The following is a 27,758-nucleotide window of genomic DNA, read 5'->3' as shown; positions in this document are numbered from 1 at the left end:
TCCCTCACTAGAGATTTCCCCAAATAACTTTGGGTCTAGAAGACCTAACAACCTGAATTTGATCCTGGAACTCATGGTAGAGAGAGAAAACCAACTCCCACAAATTGTCCTCTGACTTCCACATGTAGTGATAGTCTCCTAAAGTAAATCTACAGACTCCCTCCATATTTTAGTAAGAATTATGTAGACAATAAAAGATAGGCCTGAACCCCATTAGTGGGAGGAACGTCCATTTGAGCCAGGGTGGTGGTGTTGGGTGGGGTGGTGAGGTTTGAAGAAGGGAGTGTTTGTAAAATCAACCCTTGTTTTTGATTTTGATCTTAACATTGTATTTCATTCAGTGTTTCTTTCCTTGTGTTTTTGAGATAGGGTGCTATATAGCCCAGGGTGGTATCAAATTCTTTTTCTTTTTTCTCAAATTCTTGGTAACCTCTAAGAGTGACTTTGAATTTCTGATTCCCCTGCCTTCACCTGGGCACTGGCAGTGCAGCCGCGTGCTACCTACCATGCCTTCCACACTTGTTCTACTTTTCTGTTGTCGCTTTTTCCAGACAGTTTCTCTGTGTAGGAATGGGGTTCCTGGCTGTCCTGGAACTAGCTCTGTAGTCCAGACTTAACTCACACAGATCCACCTGCCTCTGCCTCCCAAGGGCTGGGATTAAAGGTGTGCGCTACCATCACCTGGGTTCTTTTATTTATTTATTTTATGACTTCACATTCCTATATAGACGAGACTGGCCTTAAAATCAAGTCAACCCCCAAACCAAGAAGTTTGGAAACACTTATTATTTCTCTTATTTTCAAAGGCTTCAGGAAGGTCCTAACTGACTGACTAACATTCTAGCCTATTAGTTTCTTTTCTTTTCTTTTGTAGGTTCTCATGTAGCTCAGATTGTTCTCAATCTCACTTTGTAGCCGAGACTGGCCTTCAGCTATTAATCTTCTGTCTTTACCTCCACAATGTTGAATCATGGGCATTCACCACTATGCACACACTTCTCTACTTTTTATGGTGATATCTCATTATGTTCAAAGATAGTTTTGAATTTCTAGGCTGAAATGATTCTCCTATCTCAGCCTCCTGGGTAGCTGGGGCTACAGGCACACTACATTTTTTTCTTTACCATAGATCTTATTTTGTGTTTATTTGCATATCCAATGAATTTTGATTAAGGATTTGGTTGGCTATAGTGGCTTACTCTATAATCCCAGAATTTGGGAATCTAAGGCAGGAGGATGCCTTGAGTTCAAGGGTAGCCTGTGAGAGGGAGGGGGTGGGGGTGGGGCTCAGTTTCAAATAACAACAAAATATCCTTTGTACAAATTGTATCATGCAATACTAATGCTTTTTTTCCTCAGAAGATTATTCATTCTAATTTGAGCAAGCAGTTCAGTTACTGATTAATCACCTTAGTTTGAGAATCTTTGGGTTTAAACTTTTAAAAAAGGTTAGGGAGGGACTAGCCTAGGACTTACTCTAGGGTAGTTATTCCTACCGGAGAGCCTTCCTGTTGTCTCAGCTGTGTTGTAGGGGTGTTAATGAGATAGTAAATGAGATCTGGCAGGTCGGGAGCTCCCAAATTCCCACTGCTTCCCCAAGCCCTGTTACTGTTAGTTTCCTCTCCTTTTCTGCTGCCCCTGTCTTCTAAGTCCAGCTTGGTGTGTGCAGGTATAGCCAGGTCTTGCAGTTATAGACTCCTGGCCTCCCTCACTTGGACTTGCAGCTTTCTGTGCTCCAGTAGGAAACTGTCTCCTAGTGTTGGGCAGTCTAGCTCCCTGTGAGCTCCATGGTGCTGTGGCTTCAATGCTTGCCTGGGGCTCTATAGCAGCATATGTCTATGTATTTGGTGTGTGCATGTGAGAGCTGTGCAGAGGTCTGAGGACAAGTTGTAGGAGTTGCTTCTGTCCTTCCATTATGGGAGTCCTGGGATTGAACTCTGCTCGTCAGGCTTGATGGCAGCAGGCCATGTCATCACGTGTTCTTCTCCACACTCCATTTTGTTTTTATTCTGATAAGTGACATACATAAACTTTACTTTCTTATTTAGATGTGTTTGGCAATATGTTTTACTTCAGTTCAGATTTGATGCACTGTATATATGGGTTAATAAAGAATTCAGTATATCTTAGTGAGCCACATGTGCTGATGCACACCTGTATTCCCAACATTCAGGAAGTAGAGACAGGAGAATCAGGAGTTCAAGATCATCCTAAGTTACAGTGAGATTTAAAAAAAATGTAATGAATCATTTATTTTTAAACTTATTATAAAATTTATAAAAGTTGAGGTCACCATGCAAGGCTAGGAGTAGGCTTGATGGAACTTAGAGTGAAACAGAATAGGAATGATTTTTTTTTTTTAGTATTTTTAAAATGTATTTTATTAATTCTTTGAAAATGTCATATATGGATACAATCAATGTATTTTTTTTTCTTTTTTTCGGAGCTGGGGACCGAACCCAGGGCCTTGCGCTTGCTAGGCAAGCGCTCTACCACTGAGCTAAATCCCTAACCCCCAATCAATGTATTTTGATCATATTCACTCCCTATTCCTCCTCTGACTCCAACCCTATTCTCTTATGCTCTCCTAACTGTCTTTTTAAAAATTTTAACCTTCCAGGTCTAAAATTTTAACCTTTCCAGGTCTGTCTGTTTTGTGTGTGTGTGTGTGTGTGTGTGTGTGTGTGTGTGTGTGTGTGTTTGAGATGTTTCTCTGTGTATGTAGCCTTGGACATCCTAGAGCTTGCTCTATAGACCAGACTATAAAATTTTAACCTTTCCAGGTCTGTCTGTTTTGTGTGTGTGTGTGTGTGTGTGCGTGTGTGCGTGTGTGCGTGTGTGCGTGTGTGTGTGTGTGTGTGTGTGTGTGTGTGTGTGTGTGTGTTTGAGATGTTTCTCTGTGTATGTAGCCTTGGACATCCTAGAGCTTGCTCTATAGACCAGACTGGCCACAGAAAAATTCACCTGCCTCTGCCTCTCAAGTATTAGAATTAAATGTGTACACCACCATTGCTAGGTTCTCCAAGTCCAATTTATTTTGTCCTATAGTCACAGGTATGAGGCCAAGCATCGGAGTTTGGGTACATCTACCAGTGTGGCCCTTAAAAATGACTGTAGTCTAGAGAGATGGCTCTGTGGTTAAGCTCTTCCAGAGGACCCAGGTTCAATTCCCTTCACCCATATGACAGGATAGCTGTTTGTAGAAGTAACTTCAGTTCCAGGGGATCTGAAGCCTTCTCTGGCATCTTCAGGCATGTACACTGTTCACAGACACACAGGCAAGCAGAGTACCTATACACAATAAATTAAAATTTAGTAAAACAACAACAAACCCCCAAATCCCAAATGCCTCTCTTTAGAAACCCTCAGTTGTCAATAGCTCTTCAACTAGGGGTAGGGATTCACAGGCTCGTCCTCCTTCCATATTGGAATATTGATCAACTCTGAAACCCATTTAAGATGATCTACATTTTACACTGTTTACTACTATTTTCTCACAGGTATAGAGGCTGGAGGTCAACTTTAAGTGACTTCTTTATTGTTCTCACTTCATTTTGTGAGACTGGATTTCCCTGAACCTAGATCTCTGCTGGGCTGGCTGGTTGGACAGCAGGTCCCTGAATCCATTTCTTTACTATGATGGCATGCGCTGCCATATCTGGTTTTAGGTGGGTATTGGGAATCTGAACTTGGTTCCTCATACTTTATCCAACGAGCCATCTCCTTGGGCCAAGATTTTGTTCTTTATGTAAAAATAAACAAGTATATATACTTCGATGTGCACATTTGCTTAATTTCTCATAGATAATAGTTATATTTACCCAAAAGAATTAAAATTTTAATAGCATATATTGTGTATGCTTGAGAATATCTTTATTATTGTAAAATTTTTTGGAGGTAAAGTCTCATCTTATAGCTCAGGCAAACCTAAAAATCACTCTGGTCTGGTTTGTCCTTGAACTCAGTGATCACCCACTTCTGCCTCCTCAGAGCTGCATTACAGGCATGAATCACCATGCTTATCCTCCCTCTCTTCCTCTTCCTCCAGCCATCCCTCCCTCCCAGCCTCTCAGGGGCGGGGCAGGGTTTCCCTATGTCCCCTTGACTGTCCTGGAACGCTCATGTCTTATGGGAGTTTGTTTTCTCTTTTACTCCATTAGTCTTCATGTGTGCTATATGTCAGTGCCTCATGGTTTGATTATTGCAGCTTTGTACAAGTTTTGAAATCAAAAAATGAATCTTCCAACCTTGCACCTTTAAAAAATGTTTTTTGTTAACTTTGTAAATTAAGTATTATTGGAACATTTTTTCTCATTTGTTTATGTGTGGCTTTTTGTGAGATAAAGTTAAATATCTGTGAGGGAGACGTTATTGCCTGTAGAATGTAAAATCTTTATTATCTGATTCACTATTGAAGATATTTGCAGATACCTGAACATTAAAGCACCATTTATTACTCCAGTGGTAATAGATTAGAATAAAAATAAAAGGAAGGGGAAATATGCAAAGACACGTAGACCACTGTAGGTGTAAGTGAAGGAAGAAGGAGCCCAGCATCGGGAAGAATGGCACTCTGTGCTTTTGCTTACAGTGTGCCATGCAAGTGGCAATTGTGCGCTCTATTAAGAAGCACTCAGCTACAGGGTCCGTGACAAGGCTCAGTGGTTAAGTGTGCTTACTGTTACACTTGGCAATCAAGTCTGATCCCCAGAAACCATGTGTTGGAAGAAGAGAACCAACTCTCCACACATACATGCATGTTTGCATATGAACACACACATTCACATGCACACAAAATAAAAATTCAAAAAGAAGTATTTACATATATGAAGCAGCTAACAACACAAGAAGGTATATACTCATCACTATATGAAATATATAAATACGTATTAACAAATGTGGAGAAATTAGCATATAGATAGTTTAGAGTTTAATGTTCATTTATTTTCTTTTCTTTTAAAACTTAAGAAGCTGCACCTGCATATAGCTTAGCAGCAGAGCACTTTCCTAGCACGCTGAGTATTGTATCCTTAACTCCTTGCACTGCAAGAATTAAATAAATAGATAAATAAAATTTAGAAACAAGTTACTATTTAAATTATGGAATTCTGAAAGATGATAAACACAGTGACAAGATGAACTTGCAGTGGTTATTATTCTGGGGTTGTTACACCCACCCCCCCTTGTTGCCTTTAAATATCTATTTGGGATTCTACTCTACTTCAGATTATTCAGTTCCCAAATAAAAGACACAGAGACCTTTCAATTTATAATAAGCCTTAAACCACTAGAGCTGGGTAGATACCAATCCTCTGTGCTATTTTGCCTACTTGCTTGTGATCTTCCAGATATCACTTGCCATGTTCTGCCCGAGCCTCTCCTCCTCCATCAGGCCAGCCCTCATGGCTGTGCGCTCAAGATCAATGGCCCCATGGCCATATTCTCCTCCTTCCTCGGTCTCTTGGTCCTTGCCTGAGACTCCAAAACCGGAAACCTTCACCTTGCCTCCCATTCTTCTGCTCAGCCTAAGCTGTAGGCATCTTTATTAACTAATCAGGGATAACTTGTGGGGCAAGGTTTATATCTGGACAGGATCAACTAGATCTTGGAGGCCAATATTTAGCATTTGAATACATAGCAGCATCAGACCAACCCCCTACACGAACTCTGTCTGCTTCCAGCTCTCCAGTCTGGCATTTGTTCTCAGATCTTCTTTCTTAACATTATAAACTGTTTTTCCCCTTGATATATACACCTCTGGCTGGCTTGGAATTTGCCAGATGGACCAGACCGCCTCACACTTAGCCCAATGCAAACCTCCTGCTTCTGCCTCACTGCTGGGGTCTCAGGCAGGAGCCACTGTGCCTAGCATTCAAATTGCAAAAGGAGCTCCTGGGTCGAGGAAGATGCCTCAGTAGTTGTGAATTTCTCTTGAAAAGGACCTGGGTTTTGTTCCCAGCACCCAGAGCAGGAGGCTCACAGCTGCCTGCTACTCCTGCTGTAGGAGAATTGACACTTTCCCTCTGCAGGCACCCACAGGCTTGTAACATATCCTTCATACAGATGTACACAGAGTTAAAATGTTTTAAATGTCGTTGCTTATATTATGAAATACTGAGATGATCCTCAATTATCTTTAAAATTATTTTTATTGTTTATTTGCATTTTCACAAGGACCACATATGGTTGGTGTCCTTTTACATCACTTTAAATTATTGATTTTTACCTCCCTTATATATTTTTCCTTGAAATTTATTTCTAGAGGAAAAGGATTTACTGGCTCTATAGTTTTATATATTCTGGATTTCACTAATTATACCCATTTGGTCTTTTTTAACATAGTTCTTTGTCCTTTTCAGTTTTGTAAACTTCAAATGTGTTGAGATTAGGGTATAAAATTTTTGGTGCACAATAGCTCATAAATTATAGTGTATGCATAATTTTTATTTATTTGTTTCTTGAGGAAGTGTCTGTGTCTGGGATGTTTTCATTGTCTCTGTCATTTTGCCTCAGTCTTACAAGTCCTGGGATTGCGGGTACGTGCTTCCACTCCTGGCCCTGCATTTATTATTATATAATGCATTCATCATCATGCATTTTATCACAGGACGTTAGTAGAAAATTCTGAGTCTTAGAGGCCACTGGTCTCTCCAGAGCAGAGGGAAAAGGGATGGAGGAGCTCAAGGGTGGGCTTGGGAAGTGGATGTATTTGTGCACTCTTCTCCCCATCCTCCAGGCAAGGTTTATTAGTTGAATTTTTGGTGGTGGTGGTGGTGGTGGTGGTATTTCTAACTCATTTCCAAGAAGCTGATGCAAGTGGTCTTTGTTTATATAACTTGTGATTGCTACTCATGGCTTGCTTGAGTGAAAGAGAAAGTTCCAGGCATTCAGGTCAAAGAGAGAGTTCAGAGGTATTTTGTGCCCAGGTCTGAACCTCTGATCTTAGCCAGGGTAGTTATAGCCATTGACTTTTAAGCTGTGCAAATACTAATTACATTTGTTATATGAAAGAATGTGGGACTTTTTACCTTTTTGTTTGATCATAGGCCTACCACAACTGACCAGTGTCTAAGCATTTAACATTTTTTATTGCTACATTGAGCTCCCTGCTAGATCCTAGATAAAATAGGCCTCATAGCTTGGAATGGATATTAAATAGTAAATCTGTCTATAACTCTGAAAGACTAGCAGTGCTATTTTCTCCTCCCAAGAACAGCCCATTCTATGAGGAAGCATGACAGCCAGAACAAGGAAACAACAGTTGGCAACAAGTTCTCACTGTCCAGCAGATTGATTTCAGCTTGCAGAGCTGCCCCCTGTTCTGACTGTCCTGTCTGCCTACTCTTTAACCTTGTCTCCAACTGTTTCTCCAAGTAGTTACTCAATAAATTTGCTTGTGAAATAGAAACAAAACATAGAAAGATTTGGAGAGCATCAAAGGTCCCCATCCCTGCATGGGGTATAGCTCAGCGAGAAAACAACAAGGCCATTGTACAACCATGCCAGAGAACCAGCAAACAACACCAAGTTGCCCAGTCCCAGCTCAGCTCAAGTCGTAGGCTGTTCTGCAGTTTTCATCTGCTCTACCCCAATAAACCACCTCTGTAGGTGCTCACTTAGCAGTAGATCCCCTCCTCCGGGATCTGCTATCTAAGCAGCTGTTTATTTGGGGTAGGGTGGGAGTGGGGGATCAGGATGATGTGTAAAAGTTCAGGGCTTTTAATGCTTGCCCTTGCTCTAAAATAATCATATGGAGACCTGGTAGATTTATTAATAGTTTGCACTATAGCTGGGCAGGGTTCTTTCTCATCTATTGTAACCTGACTATGCTAGTCTGACCTACTTCCCAGCCATGTGGTGTTACCTGCCATCTTGGTCTCACCCTGCTGATTCTGCTCCATCTGTGTCCTCCTCGACTAACCCTCTCGTGGTCACTTGCTCATAGCAAATTCCTCTCTCGTTGCTCTCTACCAGAGACTCTCTCCCTGGGATCAGAGGTCTCTCCTTATTCTCTTCTTGCCCAGATACTGGCTGATCAGCCCTTTATTAAGCAATCAGAGGTGATGGGAAACAATTTTTACACAACATCAAGGTAGGAGATACTTGACAATGCCAACATGTAGAATACAGACAGATTTCTGGACTCATCTGAATACAGAGTGCACAGAAACCCCCCCCCCCCCCCAAGATTGATGGCTCTCTCTCTCTTTTAGGAGATAAGAGTTTAGGGCAGAGTGTTGGACAGTTGTGAAAATGCCACGCATCTATGTTTGAGAGGAAGGGATGCTAAAGGAAAAGGGTTATTGTTGTTTTATTGTTTTTCTTTTTTCAAGGTGCTGTCTAACTATGTAGCTCTAGCCGTCCTGGAACTCAATGTGTAGACCAGGTCAGTCTTGAACTCACAGAGGCCTGCCTGCCTCTCCCTCCTGAGCGCTGGGATTAAAGGTGTGCACCACTATGCCTTGCTGAAGGACAGTTCTTTTAATGACAGACTGCTGCCTGGCTTTTCTTCAGAGATATTTGCAAAAGAAACTAGAGAGGAAAGACTTGGTGTTCTGCTTGGACTCCACTTATTGTCTTAGATTTAAGACAGTGAACTGGTACGAGCTTTGCTTCAATGCAGTGTCATGGTCCAAGGACATATTTCCAAGCATGAAGGAACGCAGGTGATCCTGTTTGATGAGTGCAGCCTCCTGAACTGTTCTGCATAGAATGACAAGGAAGACTGACACAGCTCTCCTGTGTACACACTTCCCATTCTGTTTCACTGCTTTCAGTAGGGGTCAAAAATCAGTCTGAAAAACCCCCTACATAAGAGCCTTCTGAAGAAAATACTTTATTTTGGGGCTGGAAAGAACATTTGCTGTTCTTACAGAGAACCTTGATTCAGTTCTTAGCACCCACATGACTTGCCCCTTCTTTAATATTTGGTACATATTGCTGTGTTGTATCTCATTATATACATGAGCCATCTCTTATAGAACACAATATTTTTTGATGGGAGAGTCTTAAAACTATCCCTTGATACATCTGGGGCAGAGCTTTCCATTTGTAAATTCGCACTAAATGGCTGGCAAATTGAACTACTCCAAGCACTGAAAGGAGCAGTGTGAGTTGTCTCAGACTCCCAAATGCTGGGACTGCAGGCATGTACCAGCACAGCTAGCACTCTGAGCATTCTGAGGCCAGAGGTCTCCTAGCTCCTATCATATCACTAAATGAATGTTGTCATTTGTTACATGCCGTGCTCTTCTCTGGTCAGGAGCAGGCCTGGGTGTACATACTATCTAGTCCTCATATAGCTCTGAAGTATGGTATCTTCATTTTAGGTACATGTACTGACATTCAGAGAGATATCGCCTTGGGTTGTTGCCTGATAAGGTGCTGAGTTGTAATTTGAACTTTGGGATGTCTGGCATCAAAATCTACTTCCTCCCCCATCAGTAAGCCACTTTTTTCTCCCCCCTTTTTTCTAGACCCATCCCTGGAAGGCATGTGTGGCACTGAGCATGCCCAGCTGGGGGAAGATGGGCAGCGGCCGCCGCGGTGCACTTCAACTACCTCATCTCAGTCTGAGCCTTCAGAGCAGCTTAGGCACCAAGGCAAGATCTTAGCATCTGAGGACCCCAAAAAGAAGCGAGCTCAGAAGCCCTCTCACATGAGAAGAAACATACGGTGAGCTGTGTTCTGGGTAAGGAGAAGTGGAGAGAGTATTACTAGTAGTTATAACAGAAAAATTAATCTGGGCAACAATGCCCTTTCCAATGGTGTCCAACTCTGAACCATCATTAATAGTGCAGATGGCACATATGGTGACACATGCCTGAGATACAGGCACTCAAGAGGCTGAAGCAACAGAGTCATGAGTTCCAGACCAGCTAGATTACATAAGAAGACCCCGTTGCAAAACAGCAACACCACTACAACCCAACCCAACCCAACCCAAACCAACCCAACTCAAACCAAACCAAACCAACCCAACTCAAACCAAACCAAACCAACCCAACTCAAACTAAACCAAACCAACCCAACTCAAACCAACCCAACCCAAACCAAACCAAACCAAAAACCCAGTAGTAAAGGGGCAGTTCAGACTGCTGAGCTGCCCAGAATGTAGGGAAGATGGAGGTGGGGATGGGGGTGGGAGCAGCAGTGCTTGATCATTGGGAGGCCATAGGTGGCAACTCAGTGACGATAGGGTCCTCTGACTTAGACTCTTCCTTATGTCTCAAACATGAAGTTTAAAGCCAGTCAATGAACATCAACAACAGCAGAAACTCCCCATAAAACTGTTATTGTCACCTCAGAATTCAATTTCAGATGGTAGGAGATTGACCCAAGAATGGGGCGGCTTCCTGACCTAAGAGATAACCAAATATAACTCTTAACTTTCTAAATCCTCAACAACCCTTCCTTCTGCCAGATAACAACTTGATCTATAAGAGGAGATAAATAACATGTTTTCCCGTTTGTTAGACTTTGTTGTTCTTCCTTTGTTTGTTTGAGACAGGGTCGAACCCAGTAGCTCAGGCTGCCCTGGAACTCACTAGGTAGCCCTGGCATTGAACACGTGGTAATCTTCATATTGCCTGTCAAGTGCTGGAATTACAAGTGTGGGCCACTGTGCTTGACATTGCCCCACAGCTTTCAAAACATGTATGGACACTTGAAAGTATTACTCTAAGCTCAGAAAATAATGATACAGAATCCCTATTGCCCTATTTGCCTGCCTGACAACTTTAACTGTGTTTGTGTGTGTGTACCCATGTATTGTGTATTTATAGCATAGTGCATGCACTAGAATGTGTGGAGACTGCAGTAAGACATCAAAATGTTTTCCTCTATTGCTTTCCCCCTTATTGCTGTGTGGCGGGATTTTCTACTGAACTGGACACTCATTTTGGCCAGAAGCTCTTAGGATCAGCCTGTCATTGCACCTGATAGTAGAGTTATAAACATGTTCAGTCATTCCTGACATTTTACATGGGTGCTGAGAATTTGACTTAAGGCCTTATGCATGCAGAGCAAGCTCTCCTAACTACTGAGCCGTCTCTTCCTCCATCTCATAGCAACACACACACTATATCTAGTGTAAACCACACAGTTTTATTTAACTTTTGGTCTTTTAGTTTTTATTTGTGTGTATTTGCAAGGGTGTGGGGGGGGGGCGTGAGGTGAGAGGAGGATGTTCATTCAGTGTCTTCCTCTCTTGCTCTCTACATTATGCCCTTGAGACAGAGTCTCTCCCTGAACCTGGAGCTCAGTGTTTTTCAAAAAGCACAGGAGAAAAGCCAGGCATTTGCTGACTAGCAAGCCAAGCACCCTGTCTTTGTCCTGTCCTGTCCCACATCTTGTGTCCATATCACATGGCCAAGCCCAGCTTTGTAGGTGGATGCTGGGAGCTCTCATTCGGGTCCTCATGTTTGCACAGCAGCTGCTCTCACATCTCCAAGTCCCTTGCTCTCTGTCTTTGATATGCAGAGTCAGGTTGCTGGGGCTGTCTGTGAGAAGAACCAGTAATGAGGGAAGGAGGGTAGTGTAGAACCATTTGGGCTTTAGTCTGCTGGCCCCCATCCTGTGATCCCTGGCCTTTGAACAAGGCCCTACTCATTACAGAAGTTGACAGGTGAAGCTTCTCTTCCCTTCTACTCAGCTCTCTGGATGGATGCACATCAGCAATGGTCAGTTCTCTCTTTAGTTACCCAAGACATACCCAAGTCTTTTTTGTTTTTTGTTGGTTTTTTTTTTTTTTTTTTGGAGCAGGGTGGGGAGTGTTTTAGGGGTTTTGTTTTTTGTTTTGTTTGTTTGTTTGTTTTGTTGTTGTTGTTTTTGTTTGTTTGGATTGGTTTGGTTTTGAGGCAGGGTCTCACGATGTAGCTTTGGCTGTCCTGGACCTCACTTTGTAGAGTCACTGTGTAGTTCCATGATGTGGAACTCAGAGAGATCTGGCTGTTTCTGCCTCCTGAGTGCTGGGATTAAAGGCTTGCACAACTACACCCAGCTACCTTGCACAAATCCTAAGTTAACTTGAAGGGGTGTCTCTGGTTGACATTTAGAAAGCTACTTCGGGAGGATCAGTTGGAGCCCGTTACCAAAGCAGCACAGCAGGAAGAATTGGAAAGAAGAAAGCGCCTGGAGCAGCAGAGGAAAGAATATGCAGCCCCTATTCCTACTGTCCCTTTGGAGTTCCTACCTGGTAAGCAACCTTCTGCCAGAAATGACCAAGAGTCCAGGAGGAAAGGCCCTTAGCTTGCAGAGTGGTCAGACAGATCTGGATTGTGGTCTAGCAGGAATCCTGAAGCACCTTTGCATGTTGGCAGCCCTCCACTGTCAGAACCGCTGCCACTTAGAAAGTGGAAGTAGATGAAAACATTAATTTTATTGAGACTTGTTATTTTCCCTATAGCTTTAGATCTTAGCATGCCAGAAGAACTTGGAAGGGAGACTGGGAGGTTTTTTTTTTTTTTTTAGCTTTCCTCTGTTTCTGGTCTCAATGATCATTCCCCATTAGAGCAGCAAAGGAGAAAGGTGGTAAGCACTTGGGGAAATATGTTTCAGCTAAGTGGGGAGTTTTATTTTTAATTAAACTGTAGTGTGTGTGTGTGTGTGTGTGTGTGTGTGTGTGTGTGTGTGTGTAGAGGCACATTTGTGAATTGTGTGTAGAGGCCAGAGGATAACTTGGAAAAATTGGCTCTCTTTCTCTATGATGTGGGTCCTAGTGAGTACGTTCAGGTCTCCAGGCTTGGCGCCAAGAACTTTTATCTTTTGAATGAACTCACTGGCCTTAAATGTATTCACTTCCCTCTTTCTTTTTCCAGAGGAAATTGTCTTACGAGCTAGTGATGGTCCCCAGCTCCCTCCTCGGGTCTTGGCCCAGGAAGTCATTTGTTTGGACAGTAGCAGTGGCAGTGAGGATGAAAAAAGCAGTCGAGACGGTAAGAGGGCCAAGGAGCCTCTGTTCACATCCTGATGGTCAGTGTTCATCTGTACTGCAGTCTCTTGTTCGATCTCTCGCTCCCTCGCTCCCTCCCTTTCTTTCTAGTTGTTAGTGGTGGAGGTGTTAAGGTCTTAAACTATAGTCTAGGCTGGAACTCATAGTAATGCCCCTGTCTCTCGGCCGTCTGAGTGATTGTACCATCACACCTGACTTGGCAGTGCTTTTGAAAACCCAGTCCTAGTTCATTTGGTTCGTGGTCTACCTCTAGCGCACATACCTGTGTAAGCCTAGCCTACCTCGTCTCTGAAAGAAAGAAACTTTAAAAACATTTCTTTTGTAAGCGGTGACAAGTTTTAGCTCACTACCTGTCCCTTTCGCTCTGACAAACCGCAGTACTCTGCTCCTTTGGTATTTTTTTCCCTAACTCAGAGGTCATTGAACTGAGTTCTGGAGAGGAGGACACTCTGCACATTGTGGACAGCAGTGAGTCTGTCAGTGAGGAGGACGAGGAAGAGGAGAAGGGTGGCACCCATGTGAATGACGCCTTAAACCAGCATGACGCTCTTGGGCGGGTACTTGTCAACCTGAATCACCCTCCAGAGGAGGAGAATGTCTTCCTGGCCCCACAGTTGGCACGGGCTGTGAAACCTCATCAGGTACAGCCAATCTCCGTCCTAGTCTCCTTTCCTTTTTCCTTGCTGCAGCATTGCATGCTGCTGGTTATCAGTATTATAGCCTGTGAGGTACTTGTTGGCTCCCAAGAGCAGCTGCTGGAAAACCCTGATCCAGGTGATGTTTAAAAAGTCCTTTGGATATGAACAGAGTGGGGAGAGAAAAGAGAGAAGCCTCGGGCTAGCCCTCTCAAGTAGAAGTCACTGCAGGGACTGGAGGAGGCCCAGCCATTCAGAGCACACACTGCTCCTGTAGAGCACTCAGGTTTGGTGCCCAGCTCTGGTGTAGTAGCTCCAAGGGATCTGATGCATCTTGACATCCAAGGGGTGCTGTATGTACATGGTGCACATACATACATGTACTCAGGCATACACACACATACAATGAAATAAATACTGAAAGTGTCACCACATCTTGGTTCTGATAGAGCAACAAGGAACAGCTTGAGAGATATAAATTCAAAAGACATATGAAAGTCAGACATTAGGGAGTTTCTGAAAATTGAGAACCTTATAGTTTGTATTGATCCAGTGCTTGGAACTAGGACCAGTGAATGAACACCTACACAGTCAGAGATCCACTCAGTTTCAGAACTTCTCACAGCAAGACCTATTGGGTTGCCTAGAGGAGACATCCCCTCAAGCACAGAGTAGCCAGGCTGATTAAAAGACCTTATCAGGAGTTTGATGTTGAAGACTCTTTAACTCCTATGGGACCTTATACAACATCAGTGCTATTTTGTGTATTGCCAAGATGACTGTCACCACCCAGAGTGACAGAGAAACTTCTGTAGACAGTCAGGGTACTGGGAAACCTCCATTTCCATACAATATCTGACATAATATATGCTTACTTACTGACCATTTCCAAGTGAGTACAACTGTGTAGCTCCAATCTCTGGTAGTGTTTCTAACATTTATGTGGTTTGTTTCTTGTCAGATTGGTGGGATCCGGTTCCTATATGATAACCTAGTGGAGTCCTTAGAAAGGTTTAAGACCAGTAGTGGCTTTGGCTGTATCCTGGCCCATAGCATGGGTCTGGGGAAAACTCTGCAAGTGATCTCCTTCATTGATGTCCTTTTCCGCCACACGCCAGCCAAAACAGTCCTTGCGATTGTACCGGTAAGAGTTCGTAACTTGCCCCTCTGAACATCTCTGGGTACCTAAAGGCTTGTTGAGTTCAACTTTGAGCTCGTGTGTGTGTGTGTGTGTGTGTGTGTGTGTGTGTGTGTGTGTGTGTGTGTGTGTGTTTGCGTGTTTGCGTGTGTTTGCGCACGTGTGTGTGTGTATTGGGGCTAGGGGCAGTTTTGTTTAATGGTAAAAGTGATGATGACCTGAATTCAGTCTGGGAACCTGCACGGTGACAGGAGAGTAGAGGACTGGTTCCCACAGGTTGTCCTCTGACCTCCACATGTACATACACAAAATAATTACAAATATTTTTAAAAAAAGAGAGAGAGAAAGAAGGAAAAAGCCAACTCTTTTGGGCTTGTCATAGGTGAACACTCTTCAGAATTGGTTGGCAGAGTTCAACATGTGGCTCCCGGCTCCTGAAGCCCTCCCAGCCGACAGCAAGCCTGAAGAAATCCAGCCTCGGTTCTTTAAAGTTCATATCTTGAATGATGAACACAAGTAGGTGGCCTACCTGTCCTCTCTGTCCTACTCATTTTAGACTTCTCAGGGACTATTGAAGTATGTCTTTCCATCTTTCCAGATTTGATTTCTTGATGTTTCTTTCTCTGTCCTTGCTCACCCCTCAGCCCCAGCACACAGTTGTTCAGTGCATTCAGATGGCTACCGCATAGGAAGAGTGAAGTGTTTTATTTCTGCTCTAGGATGCTTTTCTGTCATAAAATATCTGCAGCCTATACACACTTTCTGGTGCATATGGCTTTTAATAGTGTCTAATCTGGCCTACATCTGTATCACTGGGTATGGCAAAAGCCCACCCATCATAACATGGCACAGTGAGCCAGGAGATTCTGAGTGACCCAGCAGGTGGCTGGTCCCTGCTCTGCTTTGTCAGAGTGTAGGGCCATTAGTTGAAAAGTCCATATGCTGTTATGTGTTAGTGCAGCACGGAGAGGGCTTGGGTGTGAGTAGAGGTTCTGCCAAGGGGCTTTGGTTCTCCACTGTCTTTGCCCTTGTACTTTTTTGTTTTCTTTTCTTTTGTTTTATCACTGGATTCTGGTCAGACAAAAGGTGGAGTGTTGCCTTTCTTGCCATGACTTGTGTTTACCATGGGAATTACCTGAAATGCTTTCTGGAATGTTGTTTTGTAGATATCTGTGCAAGGCATTAGCATTTTCTTTTGCCCTCTTCCATGCAATTACAGATTCTCGCTGTTTAGCCTGCATCAATGGTCCAGTCCAGTATAAAGTAGTATTTCTGAGAGACTAGGAAAGTCCTTGGTTAGCTAATCTACCTTGTGTTTGCTGCCAAATAAAATCTGCCAATAAAGCATTCCAGATATAAATCAATGCAGCTTTGATGAAAAAAATTGTTACTTATTAGCCGCTGAAACAACAATATTTTCTTTCTGTTTTACTTTTTAAAGATGAAAAACCAGCTTTATAGAACAGCTTATATCTCACACAGTTCTTTCTTCTGCAGGACAGTGGCATCCCGTGCTAAAGTGACGACTGATTGGGTTTCAGAGGGTGGAGTGCTGCTGATGGGGTATGAGATGTACAGACTGCTCACCCTGAAGAAGTCCTTAGCCACAGGCAGACCCAAGAAAACCAAGAAACGGTCTCACCCGGTCATCATTGATCTGGATGAAGAAGATCGGCAGCAGGAGTTCCGGAGAGGTGGGTGGCTTATCCTGGAGATGTCAGGGCTGAAAGAGGCCAAAAGCACCAGTTAGGTTTGCAGTGCATTGTTATCATAAACCAGCCAGCTGGGTGGGACAACCTTCAGTCTTCAGAAAGGTACATTTTCTAGAAGCCACACCTGAACTCAAAGGACACTCCCTGCTTTTGTGTCCCTGGAAAGTAACCACTGCCGTTACCAGTTCACAGAGATGAACATGGCTGGGCATGATGGTGTACATACTTAAATCACCTGGGAGGCAGAGGCAGGCAGGTCTCTGAATTTGAGTCCATCGCTTTTTACATAGTAAGTTCCAAGGCCTTCCAGGGCTACATAGTGAGACCCTGTCTCAAACAAAACAAAACAAAACAAAACATCCTCTAAAGCTAATACAGAGACAGAAGAGTAGTGACATTTGTACATTTATAAAAAGGAATAATCTCAGTTGGCTGTTCACAGTTTTATTCTATCTTTAAAAGAACAATATTTAGGGCTCTAGAGATGGCTCAGCAGTGAAGAGCACTTATTACTCTCCTAGAGGACCCAGTTTTTCCCAGCACCTACATGATGGTTCATGACTGTAACTCCAGTGTCAGGGGATTCAGTGCCTTCTTCTGACCTACAGGCATCAAGTATGCACATGGTGTACAAACATACATGCATGCATACATACATACATACATATATACAAACACTCACACATAAATAAAATGCATAATTTAATAAAATTAAAACTTTAATATATGATATATATTTTGGTAATCCTTTGAGAATTTTATATAATGTGTTTTAATCACCCTCCTCCAACTCCCCCCCCCCCCCCCCAGACCTGCCCTCTCCACCCTTACCTCCCTACTCCTATTCCTGCAACTCAAATTCAGTTTAAGTTGCTCTTGGCGGTGTGTGTGTTGGACCCTCTGGGGGTGATATCATTGAAGAAAGTGGACTGCCCCCCTCCACTCCCTGTGAAGCCCCCAAATACTAGTAGTACCTCAGCTAATGTTGAGAATCCCGCCCACCTTCCCTCCTCTATGCTGAGGCTTCACCTGGCTTGAATGTGCCTGGGTTTTTTGCATGCTGTCTTGATAACTGTGAGTCCCTGTGCTTAGCTGCTCTGTTGTGTCCAGAAAACAGATTTCTTGAAATTATTTACCATCTCTTCCACAAAGATGAGAGACAGAGACAGAGACAGAGAGACAGAGACACTTTTTTTTTTTTGTTTTTTTGTTTTTTGTTTTTTGTTTTTTTTTTTTTGGTTCTCTTTTTCGGAGCTGGGGACCGAACCCAGGGCCTTGCGCTTCCTAGGCAAGCGCTCTACCACTGAGCTAAATCCGCAACCCCCAGAGACACGTTTTATTCATGGCTGAGCACATGCATGTTGCTCATTGTGTGTCTCTGTGTTAATTGCCCTCTGTAAGGAGAAGATTCTCTGACGAGGAATTAAGAAATGTACTGACCTATGGGTATCCATTCTATTTTTTTTTTTTTTTTAGCTCTCTTTTTTTTCTTTTTCCGGAGCTGGGGACCAAACCCAGGGCCTTGCGCTCGCTAGGCAAGCGCTCTACCACTGAGCTAAATCCCCAACCCCTCCATTCTATTTTTTAAAGAACCTTTGTTTAAAGAAGGTTTTTAAGGATGTAGAAACCATTCATTTTATAAGTCTTCATTCTGTGGTATGTTTGTCCTGGGTTTGCTTCTGTGCAGGGTGAACGTGCCATTTACAAGGACCAGTGAGTGACTGTGAGACCTTGCCCTTAACCAGCCCCTATCAGCCAGCCTTTAGAAGGACCCAAAATGCTGACTGACAAGAGCCCACTGTGGTGTCTAAGTTTTTCATATGGATTTTACCTAGAGCTATTTTTAATCCTAAACTCACAATTTGTACAGGACTCCCACCCCCAATCCCTGTCCCCCAATTTTTTAAATCCCAGAATTGCAAGTAATTTTTACTTTTAGCTTAAAAATGAAAATGCAAAGTGAATAAGTAAAATAAGGAAAGGAATGGGGATGAGGAGACATTAATGCAGGAGTCAGTGGCGAGGGTCGCCTCACGCAGAACGTGTAGGAGCTTATCTGGCTGCTTCCCTTTGGTCAATGGGGGCTGACTCTTGCTTCCCTGCTTCCTTCATTTCTTCTGTCTTTTCCAGGGCTCTCCCCTACTTCTCATATTATTGACTAAGAGCAGGCCCTCTCACCCTCTGACTCCGGATCCTCTTCCCTCCTTAGAGTTTGAGAAGGCCTTATGTCGCCCTGGTCCTGATGTGGTAATCTGTGACGAGGGACACCGCATCAAAAATTGCCAAGCCAGCACCTCACAGGCTCTGAAGAACATACGTTCTCGTCGGCGGGTAGTGCTGACCGGCTACCCTCTACAGAACAACCTCATCGAGTACTGGTGCATGGTGGACTTTGTGCGCCCAGATTTCCTTGGTACTCGTCAGGAGTTCAGCAATATGTTTGAACGCCCTATCCTAAACGGACAGTGTATTGACAGCACACCTCAGGATGTCCGCCTCATGCGCTACCGGAGCCATGTTTTGCACAGCCTCCTAGAGGGCTTTGTGCAGAGGTGAGGCCCAGTTTTCTGACTTCTTCAATGGGAAGTATGAAGGGGAAATGTTACCACTAGAGAACTCTTCCTATGAGGCAGCAATAAAATTGAACGAGTACCGATGTATTGTTTGTAGTCCCTGGAAGTGTAGCCTATAAGCTCTTCACTCAGAAGTTGTCTTTGTTGAATGTGATGACACATGTCTCCTAACACTCAAGAGACTGAGTCTGAGGCCAGGAACCTCAAGCTGGTGTCATCTAAAGTTACTGAAGTTGGGGATTTAGCTCAGTGGTAGAGCGCTTGCTTGCAAGGCCCTGGGTTCGGTCCTCAGCTCAAAAAAAAAAAAAAAAAAAAAAAGTTTAAAGTTACTGAAAATACCTGTTTTAACTTGTTTTTTTAAAAGTAAGAATGAGCCAGCATTCTGCTGAATCTTATAAAAGAATATATATTCTAGAATGTTGCTCTACCAGTTGTAGCATTCCCAGTTGATATGGTGTAGGCTGGCTTAAAGCAGCTCTTGATTTCCTCCTGGTAGGATGACAACTGTAGGAAAAGCTCAGAGGGGCATCCCTGAATTGGGGCAAGAACCAGAGTTCCTTTGCCCTAATTACCCAGTTAGTTGTGACTCGGGACGGGATCATTTTGTCAGTATCATCTTGCTCCAACATCAGGAAGCATTGCATGTCAAGAGATTTTCAGAAGAGGTATGACCAGAGTATAAGGCCATGTTTTTATCCTCAACACAGTTCCAGGGTGTGCTTCCAATAGGCCACCTCTGATCTCTTTGCCTCTGTAGGAGAGGCCACACTGTGTTGAAGATTCACCTCCCTGCCAAAGAAGAGAATGTAATCCTGGTGCGGCTTTCTCAGATCCAGCGGGATTTGTACACACAATTCATGGACCGTTTCCGGGATTGTGGTAGCAGTGGCTGGTTGGGGCTGAATCCTCTGAAGGCTTTCTGTGTATGCTGCAAGGTAAGTGGGGCCCTCAGGGAAATGGATGGAAACTAAGGGTGCACATAAGTCCTAGGACTGGGTCCTCATGGGAATTCTTGGGGAAGGAAGACTAAAGTGGAAAGGGCTGCCCTCATTCACAACATTGGAGTATTCTCTCCAGTTTGGGGGTTCCAAACAAGACATGCTGATTGTATGCCACAAAACTTCTTGGTGCTGCTCATATAATATTCTCAGTGCTTCCTTTTTGTCCTGAACCCCAGAAACCATCCTTTCTTACTGACTTGGAAAAAAAGGGAGCTAGAGGACCATTGTGGGATAGATGTGTTTTTACTACTTTGTGACTGAGGCTGGACCTATTGGTATATGCCTATAATGCTAGCATTCAGGAGGCTGAGTAGAGCATAGTGATTTGGAACAGCTTGAGCTCCATAGGGAGACACTGCCTCCAAAAAGTAGAAAACAAAGAAGTTATACAAAGTACCTTTTTCTTGGTCTGTACTTGATATGTTAAGATCTTTCTCATTCCTGCTGTTGATCATATTTCTTTGACTTAGTGTCTCTGCTTATATTCTTGGAAGACCTGTTAGGTATTGTTCCTGATTCACCACTTAACTGGAGATATATCTCTGGGATCAGGTGGAATTTCTTCACTCACTCGCTTGCCCATCCATCCACCCATCCATCCATCCATCCATCCATCCATCCATCCATCCATCCATCCATCCATCCATTCAATTAGAATCTCATTGTATAGTCCCAACTGTCTTGGAACTCAGATCCTCCTGCCTCAGCCTCCTGAATGTGGGGCTTACTAGTGCGTGCCACCACACCTGGTAATAGATGGGGTTTCAAAATATCTCTTGTCTTTCGAAACAGAGTTCTACCACATTGTCTTGACTGGCCATAAACTCTTGGCAATCCTCTTGCCTCAGCCTTCCAAGGGCCATGACACATGGCTTTCAAAATACTGCTTTTGTAGCCGCTGCCCTGACCAGAGCCAGGAAACAAATGCAAAAGTGTTCTTTCAATAGTATCCTGGGTTATATTTTCTTCCTACTTTCTCCTTTTCCAGGAATCTCAACTTTTCCTACGAGTCGTTCCTGAAATTACACCCAACTGGTTATGTATCAATCAGATTTTTTTCATAGGGATTCATTCGTTTTGTACAGTAGCTGAATGTAGCCACACAATAAAAACAAAGCATTCTTTCCCTGTCTGAGTTAAGAATGAAATGCTAGTGACACAGCCCTTTTGATTATACACCAAACACAATGGCACTTCTGTTCACATGTCATGGTCATCAAACTAGCAGTGAATTACAAGCTTTTTGACTAGAGCGGGTATATTCGGGGGTATTTAGTTTTCGGAATGCAGTGTGAGCTGTAGCAGCTGTTTGTTTGAGCATGTCTCCATACTCCTTGGGACACCCTTGGAATGTTCTCTGCTCTATACTTTTCTTTTGTTTTACTTTAGATCTGGAACCATCCTGATGTGCTATATGAAGCCCTTCAGAAGGAAAACCTAGCCAATGAGCAGGACCTAGATGTGGAAGAACTTGGCTCAGCAGGGACCAGTACCCGCTGTCCACCACATGGCACAAAAGTCAAGGGAGAAGATAGTGCCTTGCCTTCCTCAATGGGAGAAGCAACCAATAGCAAGTTCCTACAGGGAGTTGGCTTTAATCCTTTCCAGGAACGGGGCAATAACATCGTTACATATGAATGGGTGAGTCAAGCAGAGACTCCAGTAACCACAGCTGTTTCTGAGGAGGGATGGTGATGACCAGCCTGGGGAGAGGAGAGTGTACACACACACTGCAGTGAGGGGCCTGTGAAGGAACCCTCAGGGTTACCAGGCAACTGCCAGAGAGGAGAGAACTTTATTTCTACCCATCTAGCCTTGGGCCTGCCCCAATCTTCCTTGCTTCTCTTTTGCAGGCCAAGGATCTTCTGACTAATTATCAGACTGGAGTCCTGGAAAACTCTCCCAAGATGGTACTTCTTTTCCACCTGATTGAAGAGAGTGTGAAGCTTGGGGACAAGATTCTTGTATTTAGGTAAGAAGATGCTTGACATCCGTAGGGAGGATGAGAGCAGCATCTACAGAGTGAGGCCAGGGGGCTTCATACTTGCACTGTGTCTTTCCTGTGCTCTGTAACCAGGCACCTGTCGGTTTTCTTACATCCCAGCACCTGACCCAGGTTCTTCCTCTTCCCCACAGAGAAGACTGAAAACTGTGTTGACATTGGAGATCACATTCTAGATATTCTAGTTAGTCCTTCAGACTGCGGCCCAAAACAAACCTGGCTAGCTTTTACTTTTTTCTTCAGTATTTATCTGTGTATTTACTCTATTTATGTTTAATTTTTTAATTTTATTTTACTTTAAATTTGTGGTGCTTGGAGTTAAGCCTGGGACCTCTTTCACACGAGGCAAGCACTCTAGGCGTGGCAGAAAATGCTTTTTCCTGCTGGGTGTCTCATCAGCCCTCTTCAGGTTTTTGAGACAGGGTTTCAATAGCCAGGCTGGTTTGAATGCCTGATTCTTCTACCTGCATTTGCCAAATGGTGGGATTAAAGGTATTTATTAAAGGTATATAGGTATTTGTATTCCTCTTGGTTCAGCCTTCCACAAAGGTAAGATTACCAACCCAACTAGGTACACTTTTGTTTTTGTTTTTACACTTTTAGTCTTGTAAAAAGAATAAAGAGTATCTGTACTCATCCGGGTGTGGTAGCTTTTAATCCCAACACTTGGGAGACATAGGCAGGTGGATCTCTGTGATTTCTAGGACACCTTGGTTTACATAGTGAGTTCTAGAATAACCAGGACTATGTAGAGAAACCCTGTCTCAAAAAAAAACAAAATAAAACCAAACATAAACAAACAAAAGGACCTATATGTGGGCTATAAAACCTAAAATGTTTTCTGTTTTGTCCTTTATAGAGCATGTTTGCTAATCCTTCTTTCTCCCACTCTGCCCTTTAAAAATAAGGTTTTACATATAAGGCCAAGTTAGTGATATTAATTTTTTGCCAGGGTCAATCTGGCTGGGCCTTTCGGTCTTATCAAGACCTGACTATATGCAAGGAAGCAGGAATGAAATAGATTGCTTTTGACCACAGTATATTCCAAGGACCCTGGTTTGGGAGCCTTAGGTGAGGGCCTCCACATGTGACAGTCAGTAGTGATTCAAGCTTGTCCCCCTGACTTTCATAGTGCTTTTCAATAACTCAGCTCTCTAAATGTTTTGAAAACAGTCAAGTGGATCTGTCTCGATTGCCTGTGGCCTACAGTTAGATTCATTTGTATTTCCATGAAGATTGCACTGCTGAATACTGTTAAACCTCAGAATTTTCAATTGAGAGGTTAAGGAACCAGAGAAATAATTGTTTTGTTGTTTGTTTTGTTTGTTTATTTGTTTGTTTTCTGTTTTTTATTTTTTGTGTTGTGCTCATAAATATATGAGTTAGGGAGAATATCTTGGTTGTTAGCGGAGTTCCATCTCACAGGGAGAAGGCTGTAGGAACTCGACGTAGAAGGTTGTGCAGGAGTGTAAGAAAAGGTTCCTTAGGTTTGCGAGCCATCTGAATTACTTTTTCCCTTTCAGCCAGAGCCTTTCTACCCTGGCTCTCATCGAGGAGTTCCTAGGGAAACGAGACATGCCTTGTCCGCCTGGTGCCGAGGGGCAAGGAGCACAGAAGTGGGTTCGAAATGTCAGCTACTTCCGTGAGTTTGTCACTGCTTTATTTCTGGAGTCTTGGCAAGATCTATTTAGGGGCTTCCTTTCTTTCTCTCTTCTCAACTCCATTCTTCTTCAAGTGTATAGAAATAATTGATTAGCCAAGAAAGAGGGAGATAATAATGAGAAGTAGCTTTTAAGAAAGAACCACTCCCAGGGCTAGAGAGATAGCTCAAGAACTGGGACTGAAGCCTTCGTGACCATGCATGGCTCAAAACTGGATTCTAAGGAGGCTGGAGCCACTGTGTAGGAGTAGCTGAAGGAGCCTCTGGAAAAGATGAGAAGAATTAGAAAGTTTAGAACCACTGGGGCCTAATGACCATCAGGGTCAGAGTGAATGTAAACCTGGGTCGTACTTTCTCTACGAGGGAGCTAAATACCCCAAAGATGAAAAGTTTGTGAGTGTAGTGGGAGGAAATTATTTTTTCACATGTATATTTATAAGTGTATGACATAACCATGTCTACATTATATCATAATATTTATATTTGTGGAAGGCATGGTGTGATTGAGAAAAGGTATCTAAAAGGATTCCTTAACTAAGTGATAATAAAAAATAAAATTTCAGAAATACCATGATAACATTTGGGCCAGACTATTGTAGGATATTCAGTAATATTTGTGGGCTTTTTTCCCCAACTTGATGTCACTAGTAGCACCTTCAATTTTGAGAACTAAAAATACTCTAGTCATTGCCAGACTTCCCTGGATGTATGAGGGTAGAGTAATTACCCTTTGAGAACTACTGGCCTAGAGAAGTGATGTGCAGAAATGAAGGGTCAGAGCTTGTATTTCCTAAAGGATTGTCCAATGGGACAGCAGTGAGCTGTGTTTCAGTATTGCAAACTCAGTTGGAATGGGCTGGGATCCTCACTGAGAACAGTACACCAGGCAGCTCACCTGGGCTTCCTGTAACAGTCGTAAGTCAGCTCTGCCACCCCCGCCCCTAGGATCTCATTGATTTGTCCTTTACTCCACCTGACAGTTGGTGTCTCTCCCCTCACTTAAGTTGCTTCATAATTAAAGGTGGTTGTTTCTTCCACTTCCAAAAAGAAGTTTCGTCTTTTTCTTAATGAATGACACTGCTTCAAGTATTTTTGTTTTGTTTTGAGACAGGATCTGACTATGTAGCCATGGTTGGCCTGGTCCTCAAAGTGTAGACTAGGTTGGCCTTGAACTCTTGTTAAGGACCATTTTGCTTCTGCCTCCCCAGTGCTGGGATTAGAGTTGTGTATCACCAAACCTGACCTTTCTGGTTGTTTGGTTGTTTGGTTGTTTGGGGTATGATACTGAGTGGTATCCTGAGTCAATATTTTCTAAGTTCCATAGCTGAGTCGAATGCACTCTTTTTTTTTTTTTTTTTTTTGGTTCTTTTTTTTTGGAGCTGGGGACCGAACCCAGGGCCTTGCGCTTCCTAGATAAGCGCTCTACCACTGAGCTAAATCCCCAGCCCCTCGAATGCACTCTTAAGTCTAGAAACCTTAGCCTTAATAAGGTGGTTGCTGTTGAAGATGGGGTTTCTCTGTATAGACCAAGCTGACCTTAAATGCAGAGATCTGCCTGCCTCTGCCTCCCGAGTGCTGGCATTAAAGGTGTGCCCCACCACTGCCAAGCTGTATTTTATAGTATTGTGTTACATGTGAGAATTACTGTGAGTAGTTTCACAGTGCTGATGTCCAGAACATAGACCATAGACCCATGGCATTTTCAAAACACATTTGTAGGGTTGGAAAGATGGTTCAGTGGCTAAGAGCTCAAACTGCTCTTGGAGCACATCAGAATTCAGATCCTACTCCATGTTTAGCAGGTCACAAACACAGCTCCAGCTTCGAGGGGATCTGATATCTGTGACCTCTGCAGGCACCTACGCTCACATGTATACACCTACACTCCCTCACATGTATACAATTAAAATTCTTTTTAAAGTTTTTTGAAAATGCAAACATTTGCCTGGTGACTTTGCTGAGTTTCTCTGCCCTCATCTATTATTTTTTGTTTTTCTCTTTCTTCCTAGGGCTAGACGGTAGCACCCCTGCCTTTGAGAGGGAGCGGCTCATTAATCAGTTCAATGATCCCAGCAACCTCACCACCTGGCTGTTCCTTCTCTCTACAAGGTGAGTTCATGCAATTTGCCATCTGGGCAGGCACCACAAAGCTTATCTTAATCTGAGATGAGATCTACTCAGCTTTGTAATTTAGTTTTTGAGGTCAGAAAGGGAACCCCAGGAGAAGTTGTTATGAAGGTAGTCACCACAGTGTTATAAAGTTCTTTGAGACCTTCATTAGTAATTGTCATAATTAGATATTCTCCCAGGAGAGCTGTATGGCAAGGAGTGCTTTATCACACTAGATAATGTGATCGGCGTACATAAGAATGCTTTAAAAGGAAGTACTCAGTTTTAGCAATCAGGAGGCAGGAGAATTTTGAGTTTAAGGCCTGCCTGAGCTCAATCAGTTAAGTCCTGCCTCAAAACAAACAAAACAAAACAACAGACCAAAAAAAAAAAAAATTAAAATGTAAACTGTAGTGTAAGGATAAAAGGCTGATGTTTTCTGTCTCATGACAAGTATCTTGAAGGCTCTGTAGCTTTCTAGTAAGAAAGTGTTCGACAGCATAGGGGTTATTCTTTAATTTGTTTGTTTCAAATAGGTTCTGATGTAGCTCGTGCTGGTGGTTAGCCCCTCCTGTTCTTCCCGCCCTTACCACCCATATATTGGGTTACTACTCCTAGTATATATGAGCCTTACATCCCTCTTAGGTATTAAAGTAAAATACTGCACACAGTTTACTACAGACATTTCACTCATTAAGGCACAGCACTCTGGAGCTTCTTTACCTTTTGTGGGGCTTTACCTTTTACAGAGAGATGAAGAACTATAGATACTGTCCAATTGGACATCAGAGAACATACTTCTCACTGCTTGAGGAACAAACAGTATCAGGACGTCAAAATTCATGGGTTTATTGTGCTTGAGACAAGGAGTGATACTGGGGTAGGAGTCAGAGAGGGCAAAGCTTACAAAAAAGAAAATAAAAACATCTTTAGGAGTAAGGGACACGTGGTTGTTGGCTTATGTTTTCAAGGGCCGGATGCTTGGGTGTGAATCTGATTGGTGCCAATCGAGTGGTGGTATTTGATGCTTCCTGGAACCCTTGCCATGATGCCCAGGCAGTATGTCGGGTATACCGTTATGGCCAGAAAAAGCCCTGTTACATCTATCGACTCGTGGCTGATTATACTCTTGAAAAGAAGATCTATGACCGGCAGATTTCCAAGCAGGGCATGTCAGGTGGGCCATTTTCCAAGTTAGTCCAGATATACTTCTGTACCAACCTCTGTCCTATAAGGGATCAAGGGTATGAGGGGAAGAGCAGGGCATGGGCACACAGATAGGCTTTGAATCACGGAATGCCAGAAGTTCTTCCCATATCATTCTAATTCAAGTCATTAAGGAGATGGACCTCAAATTGTGGAATGTAGGCTTAGGAATCAGAGCTGGTAGTTTTCTGTGATGTTTCCATTTTCCAGGATCTTCTGTCTGTCCTTTGACTTTGTATGTGGAAGATTTCCATACTGTCAGTTAAGCCCCTTTCTCCGCTGACCTTTGTCATTGTGTTTTCAGGCTTTTTCATGAGTGCTGACTTGTTCTTATCTCTTGCCTTCTAGATCGGGTCGTGGATGATCTAAATCCAATGCTGAACTTCACCCGGAAGGAAGTGGAAAACCTGCTGCATTTTGTTGAGAAGGAGCCAGCTCCCCAAACATCTTTGGATATAAAGGGGATCAAGGAGTCAGTCTTGCAACTTGCCTGCCTGAAGTATCCTCACCTCATCACCAAGGTAAGCATCTCATACGTGTGAAGTCCTTGGCATGGCAGACTCAGTCGGTGAAAGCTTGTATGGTAAACCTGCTTCCTTCTGAAGTGGTATTTAATACACACAACTGGGACAGAAGTGATTCTTTTGCTGATCCCAGCACCTCCAGTCATTGAAATGTTGAGTTTAGTCAGCCATGTACAATAATCTGACCATTATGGATCTCCCTAACAGGAGGAGGGGCAAGGTTCTGAATGCAGTTTAATTCTCTGA

The 27,758-nt window shown here is 43.2% G+C and overlaps 1 protein-coding gene across 6 annotated transcripts in view; it reads left to right on the top strand.

Moving 5' to 3' along the window:
* Rad54l2 (RAD54 like 2) overlaps positions 1–27,758 on the top strand; it is a 102,069-nt gene that overhangs the window by 60,560 nt on the left and 13,751 nt on the right. For 5 of the 6 annotated variants that reach the window (NM_001134520.2, XM_039081788.2, XM_063265821.1 and 2 more), the window contains 15 exons: positions 9,477–9,675; positions 12,057–12,196; positions 12,819–12,935; positions 13,367–13,593; positions 14,549–14,731; positions 15,108–15,241; positions 16,223–16,419; positions 18,647–18,989; positions 19,768–19,945; positions 21,401–21,652; positions 21,865–21,983; positions 23,537–23,655; positions 25,683–25,782; positions 26,754–26,959; positions 27,337–27,509. In NM_001134520.2, the coding sequence (NP_001127992.2) occupies positions 9,477–9,675; positions 12,057–12,196; positions 12,819–12,935; positions 13,367–13,593; positions 14,549–14,731; positions 15,108–15,241; positions 16,223–16,419; positions 18,647–18,989; positions 19,768–19,945; positions 21,401–21,652; positions 21,865–21,983; positions 23,537–23,655; positions 25,683–25,782; positions 26,754–26,959; positions 27,337–27,509 (2,687 nt within the window). Of the gene's footprint in view, positions 1–8,362; positions 8,387–9,476; positions 9,676–12,056; positions 12,197–12,818; positions 12,936–13,366; positions 13,594–14,548; positions 14,732–15,107; positions 15,242–16,222; positions 16,420–18,646; positions 18,990–19,767; positions 19,946–21,400; positions 21,653–21,864; positions 21,984–23,536; positions 23,656–25,682; positions 25,783–26,753; positions 26,960–27,336; positions 27,510–27,758 lie in introns of those variants that run through there. The other variant, XM_039081793.2, reaches the window with a different exon arrangement.

The sequence above is a fragment of the Rattus norvegicus genome, chromosome 8 (genome assembly GCF_036323735.1).
Source record: "Rattus norvegicus strain BN/NHsdMcwi chromosome 8, GRCr8, whole genome shotgun sequence".
In the NCBI taxonomy this organism is placed as follows: Eukaryota; Metazoa; Chordata; class Mammalia; order Rodentia; family Muridae; genus Rattus; species Rattus norvegicus.
This window is presented reverse-complemented; position numbering and strand designations above follow the sequence as displayed.